At 50.1% G+C, this 26444-nt stretch overlaps 1 protein-coding gene across 7 annotated transcripts in view; it reads left to right on the top strand.

Moving 5' to 3' along the window:
* GDAP1L1 (ganglioside induced differentiation associated protein 1 like 1) overlaps nucleotides 1–24578 on the top strand; it is a 52827-nt gene extending 28249 nt beyond the window's left edge. For 4 of the 7 annotated variants that reach the window (XM_060618426.3, XM_060618419.3, XM_060618450.3 and 1 more), the window contains 5 exons: nucleotides 3346–3538; nucleotides 4800–4973; nucleotides 9346–9443; nucleotides 10226–10340; nucleotides 21429–22869. In XM_060618426.3, the coding sequence (XP_060474409.1) occupies nucleotides 3433–3538; nucleotides 4800–4973; nucleotides 9346–9443; nucleotides 10226–10340; nucleotides 21429–21772 (837 nt within the window). In that variant the 5' untranslated portion in view covers nucleotides 3346–3432 and the 3' untranslated portion in view covers nucleotides 21773–22869. Of the gene's footprint in view, nucleotides 1–3292; nucleotides 3539–4799; nucleotides 4974–9345; nucleotides 9444–10225; nucleotides 10341–21428; nucleotides 22870–24436 lie in introns of those variants that run through there. The other 3 variants (XR_009605970.3, XR_009605969.3, XM_060618444.3) reach the window with 3 other exon arrangements.
* Nucleotides 24579–26444: the final 1866 nt, after the last annotated feature.

A 26444-nucleotide genomic window follows, 5' to 3' on the forward strand; every position in this document is an offset into this window, starting at 1 on the left:
ATTTCCCCATCTTAGTTCAAGGAGCCACGGAATTTATTCACGGAATCTGGGGTCTTGATTAAAATGCCCTGTGCAGGGCCTCATCCCCTCTCATCTCCCCGCCCACCCTGTTCCAGCCACACCGGCCTCCTCATTGTGTTTCAAACATGCCAGACACGCTCCTGCCTCAGGACTTTTGTGCTGACTGTTCCCTCTGCCTGGAACTCTTTTCCTCAGATCCCTGTGTGGACCCCTCCTTCACCTTTATTAATTAAAAAAAAAAAAAAAAAAAAAGGATGTTTGAGATAAATACACTGAAGCTCAGAGACTCTTAAGTGTCTTTTACAAAGTCATACAACAACTAAATGGTTGGGCACAGACTCCAAGCCAGCCCATTGCAATTGCCTGGTGAGGAGGGACAGTCCCGACTCTGAAGCACCAGTGAGCTAATTCCATGCACCCGCGGAGAAGATGGTTTGCCCAGGGGTGGCTGATGTCTGGTCACACTGAGTGGTGACCACCAAGGCTGGTCCAGCCTCCAGGATGCAGAGAGGCAGATGGCCTTGGTGACTGCATGCCCTTCCCCTGGACCTGGCTTCCTCCCACACTCCCCTCCCCCGCAGGATGGCACACGGTTCTGGCCTGCAGCTCCGCTAAAGGAGAAAGTCTCCTTGGCCGCCTGCCGGCCTGACCCTGAGGCAGCTCCAAGCAAAACTCTTACATCTCTAAAGATAGTCCCCTCCCCAGGCACTAGCCCCATCTGGCACCCTCACTAGAGTTCCAGGGCAGGACCTGGGAGTGGTCCCTGGGAGCAGGTGCCCTGCCAGGATGCAAGGCCAAATGTCCGGACCTGTCAAGGACAGAGGCCTGGTTTGGTTTCTGTTTCCATCCATTCAGCGGTCCCAGCTTGGCCTGGAGGCTGGATGGCTGGGCAGAGCGCGATGGTTCAGGGCCAAGGATGCCAGGATGGGCCGGAGGAAGGGAATGGGCAGTTCCGCTCCAGCCAAACTCCAGCCTTGATGGCTCTGGGGCTCCTCCTGGGCTCAGGCAGGAGAATATACACATGCACACTCACCTACACATACACACAAGGACACACACTCACACTTGCATATGCACACTCATATCCACACTAATGCACACGCACTCACACAATGCTTTAATACTCACTCAGACACTCATCCATACACACCCGCACTCATGAACACATGCACACACACACACACACACACACACACACTTGCACACTCATGCAGTTGCTACTCACGTTCAGGCTCACGCATGTATACACTCACACACCCAGACCCAACAGATGCCACCCCCGGTGCTCTCTCTCTGCCACAACTCCTCCGCCTCTCTTAGAATCAGCCATTCCTCCCACTGTCTCCTGCGTGGTCCGAATGTAGCGTCAGCTGGCAGCAAGGCGCTCCTCCAACGTGGAGTCCAGCCCTCATTCTACTCATGATTAAAAGGAGGCTCGGGAAGGGGCAGTGACACTCTAAGGTCACATAATAGCATTGCTGTGGCAGAGACAGGGTGAGGACTTCCCAGCCCCATCTTTAGGACCTGCTTTTGGCTAATGGAGCAAACGAATCTGTGAATGAGCATTGGGGCCTCAGGGGCTAATTACTTCTTCCTCCCCACATGGAAAGAGGTGTTCATGTTAGCTGTGAGGGTTGGGCATGAAGTACTCTAGGACACCAATCATGATGGTGAGTGTGTGTGTGTGTGTGTGTGTGTAATAATGATGGTAGAATCCATGTATTAACCTCCCGTGCTGGGACGTTATCCATATGATCCCATCTCAACCTCATGTCAAGCTTGAAGGAGTGGATTACATTTCTCATCTTTAGAACCTAAGATTAGAGAAGTCAAGTAACTCATCCAAGATCACACAGCAAATAAACAGCAGAGCCAGGCTTCAAGTCTAGATCTGTCTGCTTCCAGAACCTGATCTCATGCAAGTAGCTAAGACACAATATGCCTATGGGGTGCCAGGCACTGTTCTGTAGGGACTAATGTATCTAATCCTCACGGCAGCCCTCTGCGGGAACTGCTAGTGGGACTCTCATTGGACAGATGAGGAAACTGAGGCACACAGATGTAAAGCCAAGTCACCCAGCAAGTAGGTGCCAGAGCTGGGATTTGAACTGACAGTCTGGCACCGAGTCCAAGGTCCGACTATGACACCATGCTGACCCTTCTGAGTGCTTAACTCCTGGCATCTGGGAGGGAGGCTGTGGACATCCAGTCCCAAGAGCTACCTACCGAGTGTGTGTGGGGACACTGATGCTCAAGGAGAACCACTTTTGCTAGGCTCAGGGATGCCCTCCCTTCCCCCTGCCCTGGAGCCTTTGGTAGAGTCGCTTGCCATCTTTTTGCTGGGGAATTTGGACAAAAGTCATCTTTCTGAGTCTCAGTCCACAAGCAGGGGACAGTTGGACCAAGTGATCTCTAATTATCTTCCAACTCAGAAATGTTGGGCTGGGTTAGGAGCAGGCCCCAGCCTCAAGGCTCTCCATTAACTTCTACCAGCTCAAATATTCATCTGGGACCCCCTAGAGACATAGGGAAAGACTAAGGAGGGGGCAGGCCCAGGACTCCCTGAAGGTGCCCGCAGGAGTCAGGACCCACTGTTTCCGGTTTCAGGTCTACTGCTAAATTGCTGTGTGACTTTGGGTAAGTTACTTGCCCTCTCTGGGCTTTGGTTTTCTCATCAAGAAAAACAGGGAGATAGCCTCTGTTCTACCCTCTTTTGGGAAGCTGTTGTGAACAACAACCAGATGGGAAAGTGTCTGGGGGCAATAAAAGGCTCAGCTGATGTTGGCAAATTATTTTCCACCTTGCTTTGTTTCCTAAATAATTTGAGAAATATTGCTATCGATCATGTTGATGATAAGAATTCCTATGAATTTCCTGGCCAGATGTACCCCTGGAGGCCAAGCTGAGTGTCCAGTCATAATAGTGAAACCATGACTTGAGTGCCATCTATGTGCCAGACACTGGGGTGGTACTATTAATACTTCCGTTTTGCAAATAAGGAAACTGAGGCTCAGGAAGTTTAAGGAATCTGCCCAAACACACACAGCAGAGCCAGGAATCCTATCCCAGGTATGTCCAGCTGTGAAACCCAGTCCCATAACTATGAGGGAGCCCTGACCCTTGGCCCCAGATAGGGCTGTGTTCCTCCCACCAAGAGGCGCAGGGCCCTGGGAGAGTCCACCTGCCCAAAGAATGAGCAGGAAGCAACAGTGCCCCCTCCTGTGTGTGACCTCTGACCTCCCTTCCCACATGCCCCACCCCACCTGGGCAGAGTGTCCCCCGTGCGTCCGCCCGCCTTCCCCGCTCTGACCCTGGCGCCTGCAGGTGCGGCTGGTGATTGCCGAGAAGGGCCTGGCGTGTGAGGAGAGGGACGTGAGCCTGCCGCAGAGTGAGCACAAGGAGCCGTGGTTCATGCGGCTCAACCTGGGGGAGGAGGTGCCCGTCATTATCCACCGGGACAACATCATCAGTGACTATGACCAGATCATCGACTACGTGGAGCGGACCTTCACAGGAGGTACGGCCGCCACACCCACAGGGGCTCAGCCACAGACCCCAGGGACCCCACAGAACCTTGGGGAGCCTGAGGAAGCTCACTGGGACTGTGGACAAGGCCCAGTCTCCCCCAAAAGGAACAGCGGGATGGCAGACAGGGCTCAGATGCCCACTGCCCCCAGGGACCACAGGGCCACAGGTATGGCCACAATCCTTGGGATGCTACAAACCCTATCCCCAGGACTCCAGGGAAAGGGCTGGCCCAGACATGGCCCTAGGAGCAAAGGGGCTACAACCTCCATCCCCAGGAGCTCTGGAGTCAGAAGCATGGCCACAGGCCCTCCGAGCCCCCGGGCAGGAGCTGGACCCAGACCATCCTAGCCACCAGGAGGGGCTCAGGTCTTCTGGGGATGCCAGGGCACAGGCAGGGCCCAGCCCTCTGAATCCCTATAAGCATAGTTAGGGCCATGGACTCCCCAGGAACCCCATAGACCTGGCCCCAGGTACCCCGGAACACTGCAGATGTGAGCAGGGCCCAGACACCCTGGAACACCACAGGACCCTATGTCCTCTCCTGCCCTCCAGCCTTCTTCAGGTTCAGAAGCCCACTGCCTATAGCAGGTGCTGCAGACCACAGCTGAGAGGGGTCCAGGGCCCAGACATGCACTGTGGAGAAAGAATACGAATTAGTTGCCAACAATGAAGAATTAAGGAGAGTTCAGTTTGTTTGTTTTTTTTATTTTTTTTTTATTTATTTTTGGGACAGAGAGACACAGAGCATGAACGGGGGAGGGGCAGAGAGAGAGGGAGACACAGAATCGGAAACAGGCTCCAGGCTCCGAGCCATCAGCCCAGAGCCTGACGCGGGGCTCGAACTCACGGACCGCGAGATCGTGACCTGGCTGAAGTCGGACGCTTAACCGACTGCGCCACCCAGGCGCCCCAGGAGAGTTCAGTTTTAAACATCCAGGTTTCTGGCTTCTCTTGAAGCCTGCCAACACTGGGCCTAGACTCCCATCGGGCAGCCCCTCAGCAGACAGCTTGGCAGGACTCCAGGGAGGTGAGGTAGGCAGGCAAGACCACTAGGATCCCCTTGTCAACCGGGGGGAAATTTTATCTCAAGAGCCCGGGGAAAGGGGTGGCACCTGGGCCACGACGATTGGGGTCCCAGCACACCGGGGTTGAAGGACAGGGTGCCAGAGCCCGGTCTGTCTGAATGAGAGGGGTAGGGGGCCGGGGCAGGACCCGTTGCCCCCCAGCCCAGCCCCGGCTGTGCCCCACAGAGCACGTGGTGGCCCTGATGCCTGAGGCGGGCAGCCCACAGCACGCGAGGGTCCTGCAGTACCGGGAGCTACTGGACGCGCTGCCCATGGACGCCTACACGCACGGCTGCATCCTACACCCCGAGCTCACCACGGACTCCATGATCCCCAAGTACGCCACGGCTGAGATCCGCAGTGAGTGCCATGGGTGACCCCTCAACGGGAGTCCTTCCCCTCCTCCACATCTTCTCCCCACTGTGTGTCTGTAACTCCCCCTCTTTTATCCTTCCTGGTCTCCCTCTTCCCGTCCCTGCCTCTGTCTCCACCCCCTTTCTCTCTGTCTCTGTTCATCTCTCTGGCCCTCGCCCTGGGTGTCTCGTGCTCCATCCTCTGTCTCTCTTCCTTCCTCCCTCCTGCTTGCCTTCTCTCCACCACTCTCCCTGGCCGTCCATCTCATTTACCCACTTTCAAACCAAAACGTCTCTCCCTCCCTGTCCGTCTCATTCCCCTCTCCTGCCCCTCCTCTTATCCTGCCATCCCGTACAGAGGCTGTGGGCTGTCTGCCTTCCCAGAGGCTTGTCTTGTCCGTGGAAAGCTGGAGCACGTTTGTACTGGAGGAGTCCCAGCCCCAGACACCTGGGGTCAGGGCCCAAGGAGGTCAGGACTAGAGCTGGTGATCCAGGGCAATGAGCGACTTCAGGGTTGGTGTCACCAAGGAAGGCTGCCCAGATATGTAAGGCCCCTGTGAGGTCTCTTGTTTCTGATTGAAGCATCACCCACGTCCTGTCCTAGCTGCTAGTCTGGACATGCCCATAGCCTGGTTCATCTTTTTGTTTCTAGCGCCTGGTCAATGGGGGTTAGATTAAATCAGATTATCCATCAACAGTTATTTACAGACTTTGGTCCAGGCCCTGTGCAGACACCATGGGATCCTATAGACAGATGAAGTGTGATGATTCTAAGTAGATACTAGGTACTTAGTTAATGGTCACTTCCTCTCAAAGGCGTGAGCTGTTGTTTAAAGTGGGAAGGGGCAGGTTGTGGAACTTGATCTTGTCCCTTTAGAGTACCCTTGAATAAGACCTGGAATCTATCAATATCATCTTGTCTCCATTCAGTCAACACTTATGAGGTCTCCTATGACCCAGGCGCTGGGCAGGGGTCTGGGGACCAATGGGGACAGTCACAGCTTCTACCCTCCCAGGGTCACAGTTCCATCACAGATAAGCAGAAAGACAAGTGGCCAGGTAATTGCAGTGTGGGACTAAACACATTTGAACAACTTCTCAGGAGGACAGTCTGGCACCCTATATCAAACACAAAAAGGCCCACACCGTGGAGATTATCCTGCAGTTACGATTGGACGTGTGCACCAAGAATCACCATTGCAGCATAGGTGGTAATAGCAAGAAGTTGGAAATAACTCAGCAGTGCATGAGTTGGGAACTGGGCAAAATATTCTAGTATTCCCACAATAGAATACTGTACAGCTGTTTAAAAAAATGAGTATAAGGGATGCTCCCTAAGATATGTTAGGAAGTAAGAATAAAGGAAGGCAAAACAAATGCATCTAGTGTGCTATCATTACTATATTTAAAAGGGTGTTAAATGGATACCCAGGTGCTTGCAAACACAAAGATACACGAGAAGCTGCCAATAGGGTTTGCTTTCAGGAAGCAGAACTAAGAGACCACAGACTGAGGGGGGAGAGATTTACTTTTCACTGCACATTCTTTAATATTTGAATTTTTAAATTTTTTTAATGTTTGTTTATTTTTGACAGAGAGAGAGAGAGAGAGAGAATGAGTGAGGGAGGGGTAGAGAGAGAGGGAGACACAGAATCCAAAGCAGGCTCCAGGCTCTGAGCTGTCAGCACAGAGCCCGACGCAGGGCTCAGACTCAAACCACAAGATCATGAACTGAGCCGAAGTCGGATGCTCAACCGACTGAGCCACCCAGGCGCCCCTAATATTTGAAGTTTTAAACAGGTATACATGTATAACCTGTTCAAAAACTAATTGGTTAAAAATTTTTTAACCAAAACCAATCAGTGTTATGGTAAAGGAAGCATGGAGGCTATGGGAAGATGCCCATTCCAGCCTCTGGGGGCCTGGAGGGCTTCTGAAATGCAGCAACATCCAAGGATGACCAGGAGGTAGGAGGGGAGGGAGAACCCTTTCATTGAGGGGGAAGAGAGGGTGTAGTGTGTTCAGGGAACTGAAGGAAGTTCAATGTGGATGAAGTGTAGTCCGAGGCAGGTATGAGTGGCCATGCTGTGAGTCTGGGGAGTAGGCCTGACAGATTTGGAATTTTGCCCAAAGAGCAGTGGAGAGACAGGGATGGACAGTGACATGATCTGATGTGCATTTTACAAAGTTCCCTCACTGAGTTAGGAGGTCCTGGCTGTCATCTAGGTGAGCAATGACGGTGGCCAGGACTGGATGGAGGCAGTCCCTAAATGCTTCTGGGGGCTGGAGGCACTTCCTCATTCCACCCTGAGTCATTTAAAGGAGCCTAGAAGGCAGTGAGGGGTCCAGAGAAGGCCTACCCTGCTCCTTCCTTTGAGAAGAGACAAGAACTCAGGGCCCCAGCCCAGCTGGGAGAGGAGAGGGATCAAACAGAATGTAGCAGTCATCCTGCAGTGACCCCTCCAATCAGTCCAAGGTCTTTCCTTGGCTTGGGTTGCCCTTCTAGAGTCTAAAGAGAGCCACGTGTACACCTCTGGATGACTGGCAAGAGATAAAATGCTATACTTGACCTTCACGTTCATAAAATATCAATGAGATTTAATATAGCCCCAAAGCTGGAAGGTCTGGGAGCATATTTACTGGTTTTTCTAGCAGGCTAGGAGATAGGGTGGTAGATGGTAAGACGTCAGAGGGCAGTAGCTGAATACCTGCAGTCACTCATTCACTCACTCATTTTATTCATTCTATTCTATTCATTCATTCATTCATTCATTCAACACTCACTAAGCTCTTGTTCTGTGCCAGGCCTGTACTGTGTTTTAAGGAAACAGGTGAATCTGACATAGCCACTGGTATCCAGAAACTCAAATTCTAGTGGGAGACATATACATTCAGAGAGAAGTACATCAGAATCTCTGTGGATAGCATTACAGGGTGTGAACTGCGCAAGACCAGGGGGCACTTTTCGCACAGATTGGAATGTGAACGGATTGTTGCAATGGCATCTCTGATTACTATATTTGCATTTTTTGGCAGAAATCTGCACCATGGGCACTGAAGGACAAAGGCATTGGATTGTCAGACCTCTCAAAGGATCAGGATGGGATTTTTGGAGGAGGTGATCTTGTGCTGGATCTAGAAGGGGATTTTCAGGAATACAGGAGAAAGCTATTCCAGAAGGTAGAAGTAGTGTGAGCAGAGGCCCTGAGGTTTGGAATGGTCTGGCACATTCAGGCCAAGCATTTGGGTGGATGAAATGTTTCCTCAGTGAAAGGTGGAGTTGGTGAGAAGAGAGGAGAGGGATCCTGCTGGTCTTTTAAGGCACGTTGAAGAGTTTGGAGGTTATCCGAGGTCAGTGAGGAGCCAGAGTGGGTTTTAAGCAGGGAATGGCACGGACAAGTGTGTATTTGAGGAAGACCTCTTCAGTGTGAGTGGGAAGAAGGGCACAGAGTGGAGAGAATGCCAGTGCCTGGGGCCAGGTCAGAATCATCCAGTCTGAACTAAGGGAGTCAGAGGGTTGAAAAGGAGATGTTAAGTATGGGAAAGAATAAGAAGGAGGAATCAATAGGACGTGGGACTGATTTTGTTCAGGGAGGAGGTGAAGGAGGAATTCAAGGCAACCCCCAGGCATCTGGCTTAACTTGGTGTGGGGGAGGGGTGCTGCAGTTAGGGGAGAATGCAGGCGAGGAGCAGGGGGAGCAGGGAAGATGGTGAGGTCTGTTGGGTGAGGTTCAAGGAGCCTAAGAGATGGCTAAGTGGAGTTGGGGCCCAAGGGAAAGGACCAGGCAGGACTGGGGCACCACTGTCCACCTGACTAACCACACCCCAGACTCACTGGCCAAGAATTCTGGAGAAACCCCACCCCAATCACAGAACAGACCCTAGGATCTTATCCTGCTTATCGTTTACTAGTGTGGGATATTTAGCCTCTCCGAACCCATTTCCTTAACCACAAGAAAGAGTAGGGGGTGGCATGCACTGAAGCATGAGTCTGTCCAGGTTTATAACCTATCTATTTCTGGCAAGCTCCCACTCATTCCCGAGTAGTCCCCTCCTCAGTGGGGTTTCTTGATGCCTTGTGCCCCAGGCAGGTGGCCCTCTATCCCACAGCATTCTGTTCACCCTTCATTGCAGATTGATGGTGCTTTATCCTAGAGATTTCTTTGTGTGTCTGTCTCTCCCACTAGCCTGAGCCTAGGGCAGGATGGCATCTCATCCATTCCCATGTTCCAGCCTGTTGTGCCTACCAAGTGTTGGCTGTCCATATTGTTACTTTTCAGACCAACGTTTGAATGGAACCTACTCACAAGCTTGTGGAAGAAGGGCTGGGGGTGGCACTGGTTATCAGAAAGATGGGACCTTCCTTATTCTCTCCCCAGGACATTTAGCCAATGCCACCACAGACCTCATGAAATTGGACCATGAAGAGGAGCCCCAGCTCTCTGAGCCCTACCTTTCCAAACAGAAGAAGCTCATGGTGAGTGCTTCCAGACCTGCTCAGTTCCACTCCCCACTATCTTTCCCATGGAAAAGAACAAAGGCGCGAGGCTGGTTCAAAGTAGAGGATCGGCTGATGACATGAAATGAAAACAACACTGGCTTGTTTTTCCAATTCTGTCTCCTCTTGTCATTTACTGGCTACTTAACCTTGGGCAAGCCACTGTCTCCCTGGAGCCTTGGTCTCCTCATGTCTTAGGTTGTGTCCCTAAGAGCAGAGCATTGGACGGAGGTTCTTGGATAAGAGTGACATTGAGGGAGCGTTCTGAGGAGAACCCTGTAAGGGTGGGAGGGATAGGAAAGAGGGAGGGGCCAAGTTCACCTCTGCAGCATGAGTGACACCACAAAGTTGATCCACCCCAAGGCAAGGGGCAAGCCTTTTATACTGTATCCGTCAGTCAGTGGTTACATATTGCCTGGCGGGGGCTTGAGGGGCCTGTATCTCCAGGCAGCTTTTCTTTGGCTGAGAGTAATTCTCAGGAGAAGGGGCAGCAATGAGCTCCTATCAATGAACCCTTACAGCAGTTGGTATATGAGAGTGTCAGCCCTGTGAAAGAGGTCTGGCCAGGACAGCTGAGCTCAAGGGGCACTGAGCACCAGATGCGGGTGCTTCGTAACCATGGGGCACCCTCTACACTGAAGGGGATGTTTGGAGGCTGGGTTTGCCAAAGAGCGTCTGGGTCAAGCTCCTTCAATCCCTGGTCACCCAGGCTCAATGGAAGCCAACTCAACTCCTCTGGCTCCTGCCTGTCCTGTCCCCAGGCCAAGATCCTGGAGCACGATGATGTGAGCTACTTGAAGAAGATCCTCGGGGAGCTGGCCATGGTGCTGGACCAGATAGAGGCGGAGCTGGAGAAGAGGAAGCTGGAGAATGAGGGTGGGTGCCAGCTCTGTCTGGGGTAGGTGGGTGCTGGAGCCCATCCGGCCCACCTGACCCTGTTTAGTTCCAGCCCCTTTATCCCAAAGATGTCAGAGGACCTCCCAGGTCATTAGAATCATGGGCCATGGAGTCAGATACACTTAGGTTTAAGTCCTAGCTTGACCACTTGGTAGTTAAGTGATCATGGGTCAGGTACTTCACCTCCCTGGACCTCAGTTTCTCATCTGTATAATAGGGATAATAAGAAGACCTGCCAAAAGTGTTGAAATGTTACATGAAATTATACACGAAGAATGTTTAGGTTAATGCTTAGCACACAGTAGATGCTTAACAAACATTGATGGCAATGATAATGCTGGTGGTAGTTGGTGATCAACATGACCCACCACATCATCTTGCCTTCCCCTGCTCAAGGATGCATTATGGCTCTTTCTGACCTTGATCTTTCTGTTTAAGTGGCTCTCTGGACCCTAAGTGTGCAACCTCTTTCCCATCTCCACAACTTTGCTCCTGCAGCTCTTGCGGCCAGGAGTACAGTCTCCATGCCACTCTGCTCCTTTCTCCTTTTATGTGCTGTCTTTGCTACTTCTCTTCTTCAAATTTGATTCCAGACCTTCTCGTCTTGCCCTGTTTTAGGTGACCTGTTAGTCTTGTCTCCTCAGCTGTGCTAATTTATGGAGCCTATGCAACATGGAGCGCTACACTCACAGCTTCACATGCACACCCCATCTGAATGGGAAAACTGTGGGGCACAGTGCTGTAACAGATGGGTTTAGGAGCGCCTGGCTGGCTCAGTCGGTAAAGCATGCAACTCTTAACTCAGGGTTCGAGCCCCACATTAGGTGTAGAGATTACTTAAAATCTTAAAAAGAAAAAAAAAGAGAGATGGGTTTAGAGTCAGGCAGGTTTAAGTTAGAGTTCCAGCTTTGCCGCCTGTACTGCGTGACTTGGACAAGTTGTTTTCCCTATTGGAGCCTCAGTTTCTTCATCTGTAGAATGGGATGGTAAGAACACAACTTAACGCCATCTTGTTGGACTCTTATAAAAAGTAAATGCACTTTGCACGTTGCCTGGAACATGCTAGTTTAAACATATAACAGCTAACAGCATGCACATTCTCCATTTGAGAAAAATGAGGCTCAGAGAGATACGTGGACGCGCTCAACATCACACCGCTCATAAATGGCATGGTTAGGGCAAGAACATGTTCCCTCTTGACAGGTCCAGTGCTCTTCCAGCATCTCGTAACTGAGGCAAGCACAAGGTACACATAGATACCTAGAGTCCTGAATAGGGACATTGCCATGAGTTCTAAAGTCAGGGCCCTAAATCCTCTGTAGAAAAAAGCATGGCAAGGCTTAGTAATGAAACTAATATACACATCTCAAGAAGGGACTTTCTCCTTCCTGTCAGGGAAGGTGCTTAAGGGAGCCCTTACAGAAGAGTGCTCAGAGGCCAGAAGGCATGGCGTTTCTAAGACTGCCTTTGGGGTCAGACAGAGTTCTAGCTCTGCCATTCTCTCATTGGTCGACCTTAATTCTCAGGCACATCTTATATATTCATGGGTTAATTTGCTTGGCTGCCATAACAAAATCCCATAGACTGGATGAGTTAAACCACAGAGATCTATTTTCTCACAGTTGTGGAGTCTGGAAGTCTGAGTTCAAGGGGCGGGAAGGTTTGATTCTTCTGAGGCCTCTCTTGGGCTTACAGAGGCTTTCTTCTGTGTACACACCCCTGGTGTCTGTGTGGCAAAATGTCCTCTTCTTACAAGGACACCTCAGATTGGTTAGGGCCCACCCTGATGGCCTCATTTTAACTTACCTCTTTAAAGGCCCTTTCTCCAAATATAGTCACATTCTGAGATACTGTGGATTAGAGCTTCAACATATGAATTTTGGAAGGACACCGTTCAACCCATACTGCTTTCATCTTTAACAACACTTACTGTGTGTCGAGTACTATTCTGTTTCACATAGTTTAATCCCCATAGCAACTTTAGGAGATAATATGAGTAACTACGATGAAGAAACTAAGGCACAGAGAGGTTCAGTAACCTTCCCAAGGTCACACAGATAGAAATGGGGGAGCCTAGATTTAAACCCTGGCTCCCAGAGTCTGAGTTTTTAAGCTCGAGCTCTGCCACTTCTTCTGTGATAAAATGAAAGCCTATTCACAGGGCTGTTGTGCGGCTCAATGAGAAAGTACGTGAAAGGGAATAAACACCTGGCCTGACACACAGTATGGAAATGTCCACAAATATTAGCTGCTGATATGATCAAGGGAGACACAGAGTGTGACCTAGATGGAGAGCAGGGTTGATAGTCCTAGAGAACAGCTTTGGATGCTCAGGTGATCCCTAGATTGGAAGCCTCCTGACCTCAGTCTCTGTGTTCGTCATGAGCTCTTCCAAGAGGAGGCAACATTGCACTGCTTCATGGCAAGATGACTGGGGCTGTTCCAGATGGGGATGTTGGATAGTCCTGTGTCCCTCCATGGCTGGGGGAGGTAGCAAAGGTCCAGGAAGTAGCTGGGCCCACATGGTCTCTCACTCACTCACCCACTGGGGCATCCCCAAACTTCCCTGGGGGGATCACTCATGCCCTCCACTTGTCCCCTCGTGAGGCAGAGCCCAGGGTTGGGAGGTATTATAATGTCACAGCTAAGACCCCTAGCATGGAGCCAGATGACACTGATGTGGGTTCTTGATCAGCTGTATCCTAGTTCTATGACCTTATGGAATTCACTTCACTTCTCTGAGCTCTTCTACAAAATGTGGGTAATAATAGAATCCAACTTAGAGGGAGGTTGTGAGGGTTCATAAAGATAATGAGTATTGGTCACTCTCCACATTACCTGACTAAAAGTAAAATGTTCTAGAAATAGCAGTTTCAAAAATAATTACCATTACCATTCTTTCATTCATTTATTGTAATATTTCTTGGACACCTCCTGTGTGCCATGTCCTGGGGATAAAAATGCAAGAAAAAACAAGACATTGTTCTTGCTCCCATGGAGTTTACAGTCGTATGGAGAAGAAAGACATTAATCAAATAATCCCATCAGTAAAAACAGAATTGTACACAGTGGTAAGTGTTAAGATTAATAATGAAAAGAGCAGGGAAAATCTGATAAAGCTTCTCTGAAGAGGTGACATTTCAAATAAGATTTGAAGGATATGGAGGGGCCAGCCTTGTGAAGAACCAGGACAGGTGTGTCCCACACTGAGGGGATACCATTGCGGGGGGGGGGGGGGGGGGATAGCTGGGAGCTCTCCAGTACTTGGCTACTGTGTGCTGAGTAATAGGGAGAGTGGCATGAGTGAGGTTGGAGAGAGCCAGAGAGATGCAGGATAATGGACCTGTATTTAGAATTTAGAATGTACCCATATTTATATTTTATTCATATTTAGAATTTAGATTTTATACTATATACAAATCCATCCAATGGGGAATCCTTGGAGGGTTTTGAGAAAGGGATTGTATCAGTTAGCTTTTGCTGCATAACGAATAAACTCTAAATCTGAGTGACTTAAAAGAACCTTTTATTTGTTCATGATTTGTGCTTTGGCAGTTTGGGCTGGGCTCAGCTGGGATCGCTTGTCTCTGTCCCACATGCTGGTGGTGGTATCACTCAGGTATTTGTGGCCAGCTGGCAGTCAGTGACCTCCCTAACATGTCTGGTGGCTGGCTCGCTGTTGGCAGGGCCAATGGGAGTAAGTGGGCTACATGTTGCTCATCGCCCAGAGGCTAACCCAGGCTCATTCGTATGGTGGTGGTCAAAGCCATTTCTGAGCAGCGAGGGAGCAAAGGCTCAGCACATAAACCCTTTTCCAGCTTCTGTTTGTGTGGAATTTACTAGAACCCCGTTGGCTAGAGCAAGTCTTGATTAAAGGGGTGAAGACTCTGCCTCTTGTTCGCAGAAGCAGCAAAGCCACATGCATGCAGGATGGGGGAAATTGGTGGCAATTGTTGCAATCCACCAATGGTGAGGTGTTCTGACTTTAAGGGCACTCTGGTTGCTGTGAGAATGGATTTCAAGGGAGACTGATGGAAGGTTGTCACAGCAGCCCAGGAGGGATGATGTTGGCCTGGACTGAGGAAGTGGCAGGGGTGATTGGGAGGCGTGGATGGACTTGAGAGGCATGTTGGAGACAGAATGAACTGGAACTTGCTGAATGGTCGAGTGAGGTGGGAAGAGTAAGGAAAAGGATGACTACTGGGTTTTGGTCTGAGCTACTGAGTGGTGCCATTTCCTGATATGGGCAAAGGAGGCTGAGTGTTCAATTTGAGGCACAGTGAGTTCAAGATGCCTTTCAGACATCCAAGAGGGGGTGTCACATAGCCATTAGTATTCTAGTCTGCCTTGTAATGGAGAGGCCGGAATCTGAAGAGAGATTGGTGAGACTCCGGCATATATGTGGTATTTAAAGCCATAGAACTGGGCAATTCATCCAGGGAGACAGTGGAGAGAGACAAAACAGAGGAGTCAAGGGCTGATGTGTCCTTTTGCTGCCCAGCAAATTTCCCCTGAATTAGGGGCTGAAACAGGAACAAAACCCACATGTTTTACATCACACATTTTCTGTGGCTCAGGAATTCTGGAGCAGGGTAGATGCTGGTTCTAATTTATGGTTGCATGATGCAGGTTGCGCTCAAGCTTGGCTGGGGCTGCAGTCATTTGAGCTGGAGACTCCACTTCCCAGATGGCTCAGTCACGTGGTTCTTTTTTTTTTTTAATGTTTATTTACTTTAGAGAGAGAGAGCGAGCGAGAGCGAGGGGAGGGGCAGAGAGAAGGGGGACAGAGGATCCAAAGCAGACTCCACACTGACAGCAGCGAGCCCAATGTGGGGCTCGAACTCATGAACCGTGAGATCAGAACCTGAGCCCAAGTCAGACCAGGCGCCCCTCGTTCACATGGTTCTTCACTAGAGGTCTCAGTTCCCCGCTGGCCATTGGCAGGAGGCCTCAGTTCCTCATTACCTAAGCTTCAGTGGGGCTGCTTGAGATTCCTTACAACATGGCTGATCGCTTTCCCCTGAACGGGTGAACGTAGAGAGAGAAGCAGCCACAATGCCTTTTATGACCTACTGTTGGAAGTCACTGTCACTTGTGTCACATTCTAGTCACTAGAAGCAAGTCACAAAATACAGTCCATATTCAAGGGGAGGGAAATTGGGTTCCATTGGAGAAGTATTGAGTAGTTCGTGAGCGTATACTTTTTTTAAAGTTCACATGCTTATTTTTGAGAGTGAGCATTTGCACGCAAGCAGGGGAGGGACAGAGAGAATCCCAAGCAGGCTCCAGACCAGGGGCTTAAACCCGCGAACCGTGAGACCATGTCCCAAGCTGAAATCAAGAGTTGGATGCCCAACCGACCCAGCCACCCAGGTGCCCTTTGTGAGCATATTTTTAAAACTACCACACCTGCCCTGAGATCCCCCCACATCGAGGAGAGGGTAGAGGCAGAGGAGCCAGCAAAGCCGACAGAGAGAGGAGCCAGTGATGTAGGACCCTTGTGTGAATGGAACCCAGAAAGGATTGTGCTTTAAGGAAAGAACAGTGTCAAGCCATGAATTTTGTCTCATGGCTGTTGGCTGTGACCTTGCCAAGGGCAGTTTAGTTGGAATGTGGGGGCTGAAGGCTAAAGAGTAAACACGAGGTGAAGAATGAAGACACCTCTTTTGCGACGTTTAGCTGTGGGAGTAGAGAGATGGGATGGTACCTGAAGAAGGATGCGGGGTGAAGAGAGGAAACTTTTTTAAGATAGGTGATCCAAGGGGCGCCTGAGTGGCTCAGTTGGTTGAGCGTCCGACTTTGGCTCTGGTCATGATCTCGCGGTCTGTGAGTTCGAGCCCCTCGTCGGGCTCTGTGCTGACAGCTCAGAGCCTGGAGCCTGCTTCGGATTCTGTGTCTCCCTCTCTCTCTGCCCCTCCCCAGCTCATGCTCTCTCTCTCTCTCTCTCTCTCTGTCAAAAATAAACATTAAAAAAATTTTAAGATGGGACATCCAAGAGCATATTTTCAAGCTGGTAGAAGTAACCCAGTGGGAGGGAGAAATCAGTGCTGCAGGATGGATGGCACCCAGTCCAGGAGGGGACGCTAGGGACCTGCTTCAAGGCAGGGGCCCCATAGGAAACAGGGCACCTCGAATCAGGTAAAGGTGAAAAGCACTTAATCAAAGGACTATTTACAAATATGTGGGCAGAATGCAGGGAGAGCACAGGGACAAATGCAGTGCCCTGGGCCTGAGGTCGTGAGGTTGTGAGGTGTGGGAGCAGCGTCAGGAACCTGGACAGAGAGGCTGTGTGGAGAGGGGAACCCCCTGGCAGGAGCTGTGACCTTCAGTCTGTGGACACACCCAGTCCGTGGCGATGCACAGAGAGGACACTGAGGGAAGCAAGACTCTGACCTCACTCTCGCCCACCCTCCCATCTCCTGCCTCTGCTCCCCAGTGGCTGGAGCCAGAGGGTGTGGAGCCCCACCGGTTTTTCCATCAAGTCATTCTCCTGTGGCAGAGAGCTGTGCGGAGAAGGGAGGAGAGCAGGTCTGGAAGGCAAAGGGAAGATGTGTGGCCTCGGACGGGGGGTGGTGGGCAGAGAGCCACAGAGGACCTGGCCACGAGAGGAGGTGGCTGGCGCCCTCCACCGCGAGGTGGCCCAAGGTAGTGTGCATGTAGGTGACTGGCTTTGTAGGTTTCCTGGTTGGAGTGAGGGCTTTTCTGGCTGAAGGTTCCTATTTTCTTTTAATTTTTTTAATGTTTATTTATTTTTGAGAGAGAGACAGACAGAGTGTGAGCAGGGGAGGGGCAGAGAGAGAGGGAAACACAGAATTCGAAGCAGGCTCCAGGCTCTGAGCTGATAGCAGTGAGCACAACACGGGGCTCGAACTCATGAACTGTGAAGTCATGACCTGAGCTGAAGTTGGACGCTTAACTGACTGACCCACCCAGGCACCCCTGAAGGCCCCTGTTTTCTTTTCTTTTCTTTTTTTTTTTTAATTTCTTTTTAGCGTTTATTTATTTTTGAGACAGAGAGAGACAGAGCATAAACAGGGGAGGGGCAGAGAGAGAGGGAGACACAGAATCTGAAACAGGCTCCAGGCTCTGAGCTGTCAGCACAGAGCCCGACGTGGGGCTCGAACTCACGGACCATGAGATCATGACCTGAGCCGAAGTCGGACGCTTAACCGACAGAGCCACCCAGGCGCCCCATGAAGGCTCCTGTTTTCTGAACGAAGCACGCGGCGGCATCATCAGCTGAGTGAGGACTGGGGACAGAGTGTGAGGAGAGGAGTGTGGTTGTCTTTGCAGGGCGTGGGGAAGCCAGCCTACTCCAGAACTATCAGAGGCCCAGGCATGGCTGAGTGCTGTCTTGGGCTTTGTGGTTATGAATCTGAGGCATAGCCGGTCAGTGTCACTGTCTCCAGCACACTCAGCTGGCAGACTCGGAGAAGGCACAAGACAGAGTTTGTCCAGGGCTGGGGGCTTTCCGAAGGGAATGCATAGCTGGAGGGGAGGGGAAACCGAATGGGTCCGGCCCTCTGGTGACATACCAGATGTCTACATACGTGGTGGTCATGGCTATCAGAATTTGCCCACAGACGTAAACACAGGCATGGCCACACTTAGATAGCGATGTGCACATACATGCTCGTGAGCATCTGTCTGCAGGCCAACAGCCAAGTGGATGCGGGCAGACACTTCACGTATACACGCGGGGATTCCACACCACATGGACACAGATGCCCAGGTGTGCGGATATCCACGTGTGTACACACAATCAGCCGCGGGGACCTGAGCAGGCAAACACATAGGCCAGCAGACACATAGATCTGCACACAGACCCAACAAAGAATACACCTCTTTGTTTCTCTTTTTAGAGTTTATTTATCTTGAGGGAGAGAGAGAGAGAGTGAGTGTGAGTAGGGGAGGGGCAGAGAGGGAGAGAATCCCAAGCAGGCTGTGCACCGTCGGCACAGAGCCCAACTCGGGACTCAGTCTCACAAAGCATACGATCATGACCTGAGCTGAAACCAAGAGTCGGATGCTTAACTGACTGAGCCACCCAGGGGCCCGAGTGTATGTGGAGATACATGCATACGCGCTTTTTCATCCGCACACGGAAAGAAGCAGTGTTGTGTAGTGGTTGTAAGCACAGACTCTGCAACCAGATGGCCTGGGTTCAAATCCAGGCTCTGCTCTGCCGTGTACTAGCTGTGTGGCTTTGACCAAGTTACTTATCCTCTCTGTGCCTCAGTTGCCTCATGTGTAAAGTGGGGATAATAATCCCTACTTGATAGGGTTGTCATGAGGATTAAGGAAATTACAGCACGTGCTCTGGTTCATCTCCCACCTCACAGGCTGTTCCTTCTCATGTGCCTTTGCTGGCTTCTCCTCGTTCACTGGAGAACCTTGGAGTGCCCCAGCGCTCAGTCCTTGGTCCTGTTCTCAAACCTGTCTGTCTCTTCCAGTCTGTCACTGGGGTCTACAGGCCCTTGGTCCTGCCTCCTTTCACTGCCCCTCGCCCCCATCCTGATCTCACCCTGCTCCGGACCTAGCAGTAAGCTCCCACCAGCAAGAGCACTCCTTGGCCTGCACCATCGGCTTCCATGCCCTTCTCTTGCTTTATCATACTTTGCAAAACCTCAAACATGGTTACACCCGACTCTTGACCTAGTCAGCACCGGCACCTGTGAACCCAAGTGTGGCTAGAGAAATACACGTGCATGCAGGCTGGTCTCACTTTGGATTCAAGACCACTAGCCTTAGATGGCTCTCCGGCTGCCCTGGGCCACCCCTGTCCCCCTCCCCAGGTGACTACTTAATAATACTTTCTTCTTCCTCCTCAACCTTCTAACCACTGCCTCCACCCCTCCCCTCACTGACTGTTTCTATATCACTGAGAAAATGGAAGCTTTAGGAGGAGACCCTCAGATCTCTGACCCCACAACCTCTCCCTGACCAGCATCAGTGCCCATACACAAACCACGTTTTAGCAGCTCGAAGGTGCACCTCTGTTATGTCACATCTCAGCAGCTCTGAAATTGCAGTGTTTCTCACAAAGTTTAATTGGCACCATTGTTCTCTCCAGGGTGGATGTCTTACGTTTGACAGCAACTTAGATTTGATGAAACGTAGTACCGCACACTCCCTCGTATTCCCAAGAGTGAACTGTCCTTCGACTAGTACCTCTTCCCCGTGAATACTAGCCATCCCGTTCAAGGACTCACGTCAGTAATTCCCTCCACTGTCTTTTGTAGTGTCATCCCCTCTCTGCTAGATCATTCCCATCAACATCCTGAGTTTCCTCTCCCAACCTGCAAAGACACTCTGGACCTGTCTCTCATATTGGCATATCCTTCCCATTACAGCGAAATTCCCTGAAAGAGTGACCTTCGCTCACTGTCTCCAGTTCCTCTCCTCCATTTCTCTCTTGAACTCCTTCCAACCAGGCTTTCAGCATCAGCATCTACTCTTGTCATGGTCACCAGTCACCAAATGCCACCACAGTTCTCAGCCTCCTACTTGACCTCTCTGCGGCGTTTGAACACAGCCGGGCACTCCCTTCTCCTTGGGACACTTCCTAACCTTGACTTCCAGGATAACACAGTCTCCTGGTTCATCTCCCACCTCCCAGGTGCTCCTTTTTATGCTCCTCTGCTGGTTTCTCCTTGCTGCCCAATATCTAAATCTTAAAACTCCCAAGCTCAGTCCTTGGTCCTATTCTCAGATCCGTCTGCACTCACTTTCTCGCTGATGTCCCCCCACCTCCATGCTGATTATGTACACCTGAACTAGGTACATGTACCTCTAACTGCTGACTCATCATCTCCCTTTGGCTATCCAATGGGCATCTTGAAGGTTATGTTGTTCAAGAACAAACTTCAGATTATTAGGGCCTTCATTACACTTTACCTCCTCGTTCCATGAAACCATCAACCCCTCAAGACACTGTCTTGTCCTGTGTCATGTCAGGTCAGGTCTTCATGTCCAGCACATACATAAACATGTGTGGGATTAATGAATAAATGAATGAACAAGAAGATGCAGAGTGAAAGGGATGGAAGGGATCAGGCTTTGATGGTGGAGGGCATCAGATTCAGGAAATTTCTGAGCTGAAAGGGACACCTGCTCAAAGATGCAGAAGGAAGCTTCCTAGGACAGCAGACCTCACAGGAAGTGGAGGCAGAGAGGAGGCAGAGGGGAGTCTCCAGGCATGAGACACAGCAGGGGCAAAGGCCCGGAGGTGGACAGGCAGCTCCTCTGGTCTCCTACATCACCTTTGTTCAAAACCCCGTCATTCTCCCCACTGACCATGTCAATGTCCAAATTCCTTTGCCTGGTTTTTAAGCCTTTTCACTAGTTTATCTGCATCCACTTCTCTAATCTTGACTTCTCATGAATCATCCACTTATCCACTGGGTCCCCCAGGCCAGCCATGCCCATTTTCAGTCCCTCCAGCTGCTATGTTGAGAACACACTCTAGGAAGTCCAGGGCAGAATCAAGAAGACCTTGTAAGAGGACATGATGATAACCCAGGTAGGAGAGAATGTTTGTTTGGACTAGGATGGTAACAATGGAGGTAACATCACACTCTGGATGTATTTTGAAGAGAAGCCGATGGGAATTGTTGACATACTGTACATGAGGAATGAAAGAAAGAGGACTCGATGTGGCATGGGGCTGTGGCCTGAGCAACTGACAGGGTAGGCATGTGGCTGCTGACATGGGGAAGACTGTGGTGGGTTTGGAAGTGACTATCAGGAATTCTATTTTGGACAAACCGAGCTTGAAATGCATAGTGGACATCCAAGTGGAGCTGTAAAATGGGAAGTAAGACATAGGAGGCCAGAGTTTAAATACATATATTGCACTTAAAAAGTCAGTTGGTTCAAAGAAAAAATAGTAATAGAGGTAGTATAAGCATAAGGCAAACATCATTAAAGCTGTATGGAAGTGAGTGACCTCGGGGCAGTGCTGTGGCGGGCAGGCAGAGACTGGAGGAGTCCAAGGGAGAGAAGTCCCATCAGCTTGATGGGACGAAGCTGACCTGTCCACCCCCATCTCCTCTCCCTTCCCCCCAGGGCAGAAATGTGAGCTCTGGCTCTGTGGCTGTGCCTTCACCCTAGCCGATGTCCTCCTGGGAGCCACCCTGCACCGTCTCAAGTTCCTGGGACTGTCCAAGAAATACTGGGAAGATGGGAGCCGGCCCAACCTGCAGTCCTTCTTTGAGAGGGTCCAGAGGCGCTTGGCCTTCCGGAAAGTCCTCGGAGACATCCACACCACCCTGCTGTCGGCTGTCATCCCCAACGCGTTCCGGCTGGTCAAGCGGAAACCCCCATCTTTCTTTGGGGCGTCCTTCCTCATGGGTTCCCTGGGGGGGATGGGCTACTTTGCCTACTGGTACCTCAAGAAAAAATACATCTAGAGCCAGGCCCGGGCTCAGCGCCTGTCGGTGTCTCTGTACTGTGTGATTCCCAGCAAGCTCTCAGTAACGCACTGTCTCATGAACACTTGGACAGCCACTCCCCACCCCGTTTGGAGTAATTCTATCGTCAATGTGAAAACATTCCATAGTTTAGAAGTAGACGTCGCCAATGCCGTGAGTTGAGGCCACGGCTCTACTAAAGGAGAGAAAGAGTGAGCGTGAGTGTGAAAGAGAGAGAGAACAGAAAACACGAATGCCTTTTCTTTTGATTCAAGGTCTCAAGATGGAACTGTGGGGACTGGTTAGGATCTGAGGTGAGTCCCAGGCTGTTTGATCCACCAGGGCCCAGATTCTGGGAGGTGCTGGGGGCTCAGAGGGCCTGATCCCCTCGCCTCCCCTTCCCTCTTGCCCAGGGAACTCTTCCACAGGACAAAGCCAACATCAACACTTGACTCTTCCAAGTGGTGCCTCCGGCTGGGGCTGGGGCTGGAGACCGCGGACCCTGGGGAGGCTCCTGAAGACCCCAAGGGGCTCCACTCTTCTCCTGCACGTGGACTGAGACAGCACTGGCACAAGCCAAGACAGTGGCACCCAACCACCAGGCCATGCCTGGGACCGACACCATGAGCACGCCCTCTCGTCCCCTCCTGATTTGGCCAATGTGTTTGCTTTACCAGAAGTCCCTGGAAGAGCACCCACCCATCACCTCTTCCCGCTGGGGTTGACTTCCCACCATGGGAGGTGGACTTGCAGCGAAAGCCATGTTGACCTTCTCTCAGAAGGTCAGTCCTGGCCTGTGTGCAGGGGTGGGTCTGGAGGTGGATGGACTCAGGTCCTTCCCTCTGCCTCTGCCAAAGCCACCTACTTTACTGCCCACCTTCCCCATCACACGTGGGGCTTCCCCTGTGCCCCACCATGCCACATGGAGCAGGGGAGTGTGGTGTCTCTGCATCCCTGCTGCCCTCCCTGGTCGTGTCTCACTTTCCTGTGCCTTTTGCATGTTGGGAGAAGGTCTGGGTGTCACTGCCGCTCATGCTTAGAAACCACCGAAAGCCCCCAATAAAGCATTCAGGAGGAGCAGTTGCTTTTCATTTCTAGACCTGTGTTGTCCATCCATCTCTCCTTTCCAAAGTTTGGGGCAGAGAGGCAGAGACTCGAGGTTCAGATTCAGCGGTTCGCAAGAGCAAGCAAGAATAAAGTCCGGGTCTCAAGTTGCTGGTTGTGGAGATGGCTTCTGGGTGGACTTTGCAATGTCCTGACCTTGGCATAAACCCACCTCACTTGGACACAGGGCTTCTCAGTTTACAGAGCATGTTCACAACCATCTGCTTGTGTTAACTTGGACATAGACCGGGGTATACCCAGGTCACATTCCCAGAAGGGAAAATGAGTTAAAATGTCTGAAGAACATTAAACCAGGGATATAACTTATAGAACATAAAGCATAGTTTATTGATTTTGCAAAAATGTATAAGAATTTGCCCATTTTTTTTTTTTTTTGTGATGAAAAGAAAAAAATAGCCAGGGCCCTGATAGGACAAGCATGGGACATAATAGAGTCACCATCTGGCACTGTCCACCCCTTAGGCTATTCAAACATCTACACAGACTCTCCACATAATTAAACTCCACTTAAGAACAATGACATCATGCCTAATCCCGATGAGGTTGACTGGTCTGCTTGCACCTTCTCTCCAAAATGAGACTCACAAAGCCTCATCAGTAACATCACTCTGGATGATATCGGATTCTACTTCTGGAGGGCACAGGCACTCCTCAGTATACTGTAATCTACATATTAAAATGTTAATTTATCCATCACTAGCATTCCTTGTATACAATGTAAACACACACATAACAAGCGAGGAAGAAAATCTGCATAGCTGCCAGAGTCCTCATGTCTGTTGTTGATCCCAAGGCCATTGTTGATACTTATAATTTCTCTTTTTTCCACTAGCTATCCCATATTCTCTTTGTCTGAGGACCAGCACCTCATGGTTGGGGTATTTTATCTGACTCAGGCTTTGGTGGTCTTGAGTTGCTGTGGTCGTCCATTAATCTTTTACTATTGGCCATGGAAATACCATGGGACACCCCAGGGAATCCTCTACTTCCTATACATAGTTTTCCATGCCACCATTGCAGCAGCAACCCCATTTACCCTCGATGACCAGGACCAATAACCCTAGTCTGTAAACTTTTTGCGTGTAGTTTCAATGGTAGGAGATCAAAATGGCCAAATTATAATCTCAGCTTCTACTAATTTAGTTGAACCATTGATGTATTCCCCAACAGAAGCATTCCTTCCTTGGGAATTATAATCTCTAAACCATAAAAGTCCAAAGATTCAGGAATGGATAGCAACATTTTTGTGAATGGGCTATTATGTGCAATAGTGAGAGCTAGTCTCCCATTCCCACCTCAGCACTGCTGAACCTATGTTTTCTGTATGGGGAAGGAACAGCACTGTGGGCCATACAAAGTTTATACTGCATCCTGTAGTACATCACCTCAACATTGCAGTGTCTCCTGGCTGGTGCTGTAATGGAGTCTTTAATAGGCCATTTCAATGTTCTATAAGCATAGCTGCTTCTAGATAATAGAGCACATGGTAAGACCAGAAAGTTCCACAGGTATAATTACGCCGTTGCATTTCTTTTGCAGTGATATCAACCCCTTGGTCAGAAGCAATATTGTATGGAATACCAGGACTGGAGCCAAGATGTCCGTGGATGTCGTGGTCAAAGAAGGCAAATCCATATATAGGATATACAAATTGCTGCTCGCTGCTCTCTCCATGATGGAAGGGGTCAATGTGACCAGTTTGCCACTAGGTGGCTAGTTCCTACAGGGAATGGCTCCATATCAGGAATTCTGTGCATGTTGGGTACTTGATGCTGGTATTACCTACATCAGTCTTGCTGAGAGGGAGTCCGTGTTGTTGTGTCCACCTAGAACCTCTAGCTCGATCACCATGGCCATTTTGTATGTGAGCCCATTGAGCAAGCACTAGGGTGGCTGGGGGAAGGGAACGACTTGTATCTACAAAACAAGTCATTTTGTCCAAATATTTGTTAACACGCTCCTCTACTGAGTACTTTTGGGGGAGATACAAATATTCTCTTTCTGTGCCCATTGTTACAGATTCGCCCACATTCTTTCTTTCACAGATATCCTGGTTACCAATCCTCCATTCTTGCTCTCTCCATGCTCTTGATCATCCAGCCAAACCATCCATTCCATGAATATGTGTAGATCCGTCTTTCTGGACTTCTGTCTCCATCTAGATATAGTGGACAACCACAGTTACTGCCTGAAGTCCTGTTCACAGTGAGGATTCTCCTTCTCCAATGTCTTTGAGGGCATTCCCCGTGGTGCTGCAACCACCCACTTCCAGTTGGTACCAGGATTGAGATTTTTCTTCCTCCATCATTTGATCAGAGTGAGTTTGTCACAAGTCCTTAGGTGTTGGATGAGGAAGAGGTGGTGAGGTGGCAGGAATAGTTGGCATCCTCTGAGCTGTTTCACTTCCAATTGATAGAATGCTGCTCTACGTACCCAGCCTTATGGCTTGATCAATCAGATGGCATCCAGTTCACGACAGGCAGCTCAGGTTGCTTAGTCATTTGGTGTCTCATGGTCAGGTGTTCAGTCTCTTCCAGGGCCCAGTAGCAGGCCAGAAACGAATTTTCAAAAGGACAGTTGTTATATGCAGAAGAGGACAGGACTTTGTTCCAAGAGCGTGGGGGTATGTGCTGAGAGTTTCTTCTTAGGGCTGGCTGGAGGCTCCACCCACCATGTCTAAACCACAGACAATTTCAACACCATTGGATCTGCTGGGTCATTCCGAGCATCTGAACTGCAGCCTGCATCTACTTTGGGATCCACCCAAAACCAGAAGTCTTATGGGTTACCCTGTAAATGGTTTGGAGCAACACACACAAATGGGTGAACGTTGCCTCTCAAATCCAAACAGGGCTACCAGTTGCAGTGCTTCCATCTTAGTGGCAGGCATAGCAACTTCTTCACTTGGAAGGCATAGCCTGACATTTCCTAACCCCCGGGTCCCTAGAAATTTTAACAAGGTACAGGTTCCTGAATGTTCCTGAGGTTTATATACCACCCTCTGGCATGTGTGGGTCTTTCTAAAGCATCTGGTGCACTTGCCATTTCCTTTTCACCGGGAACAACATGATGTCATCAACATAGTGGGTCAGTGTCTTATTATGGGGACATCAGGGTAATCAAGGTCTCTATACATGAGATTACAACAGAGAACAAAAAAGCTGACATAGCCCCACAGTGAGAAGCTACTGCTCTGCCCAATAACAGCAAATGGCTTTTGGTGGTCCTCACCAAATGGTAGAGAGAACAACAGTTTCCAGACCAGATGTTGCATTAAAAGTGTTAGACACTGTGTTGATTTTCTTTAGTAAAGAAGCCACATCTGAAAAAACGGCAGTTTGAGTCACCACCTGAAGGAGTTCATGATGAAACATGACCCTTCTCCAGACCCACCCATTTTCCAGTGTTGTAACTAGTCTAGTGTGTGGGGGCATGGGGAGTTCCAGGAACTTTCCCTGGTCTACCCGAATAGCTCTTCTATCTAGTTGGAGAGGTAGAAATGTTGGGATGGCCTTAACACATGACTTTGCCTCGGGTGATGAGTGGA

The sequence above is a fragment of the Panthera onca genome, chromosome A3 (genome assembly GCF_046562875.1).
Source record: "Panthera onca isolate mPanOnc1 chromosome A3, mPanOnc1 haplotype 2, whole genome shotgun sequence".
In the NCBI taxonomy this organism is placed as follows: Eukaryota; Metazoa; Chordata; class Mammalia; order Carnivora; family Felidae; genus Panthera; species Panthera onca.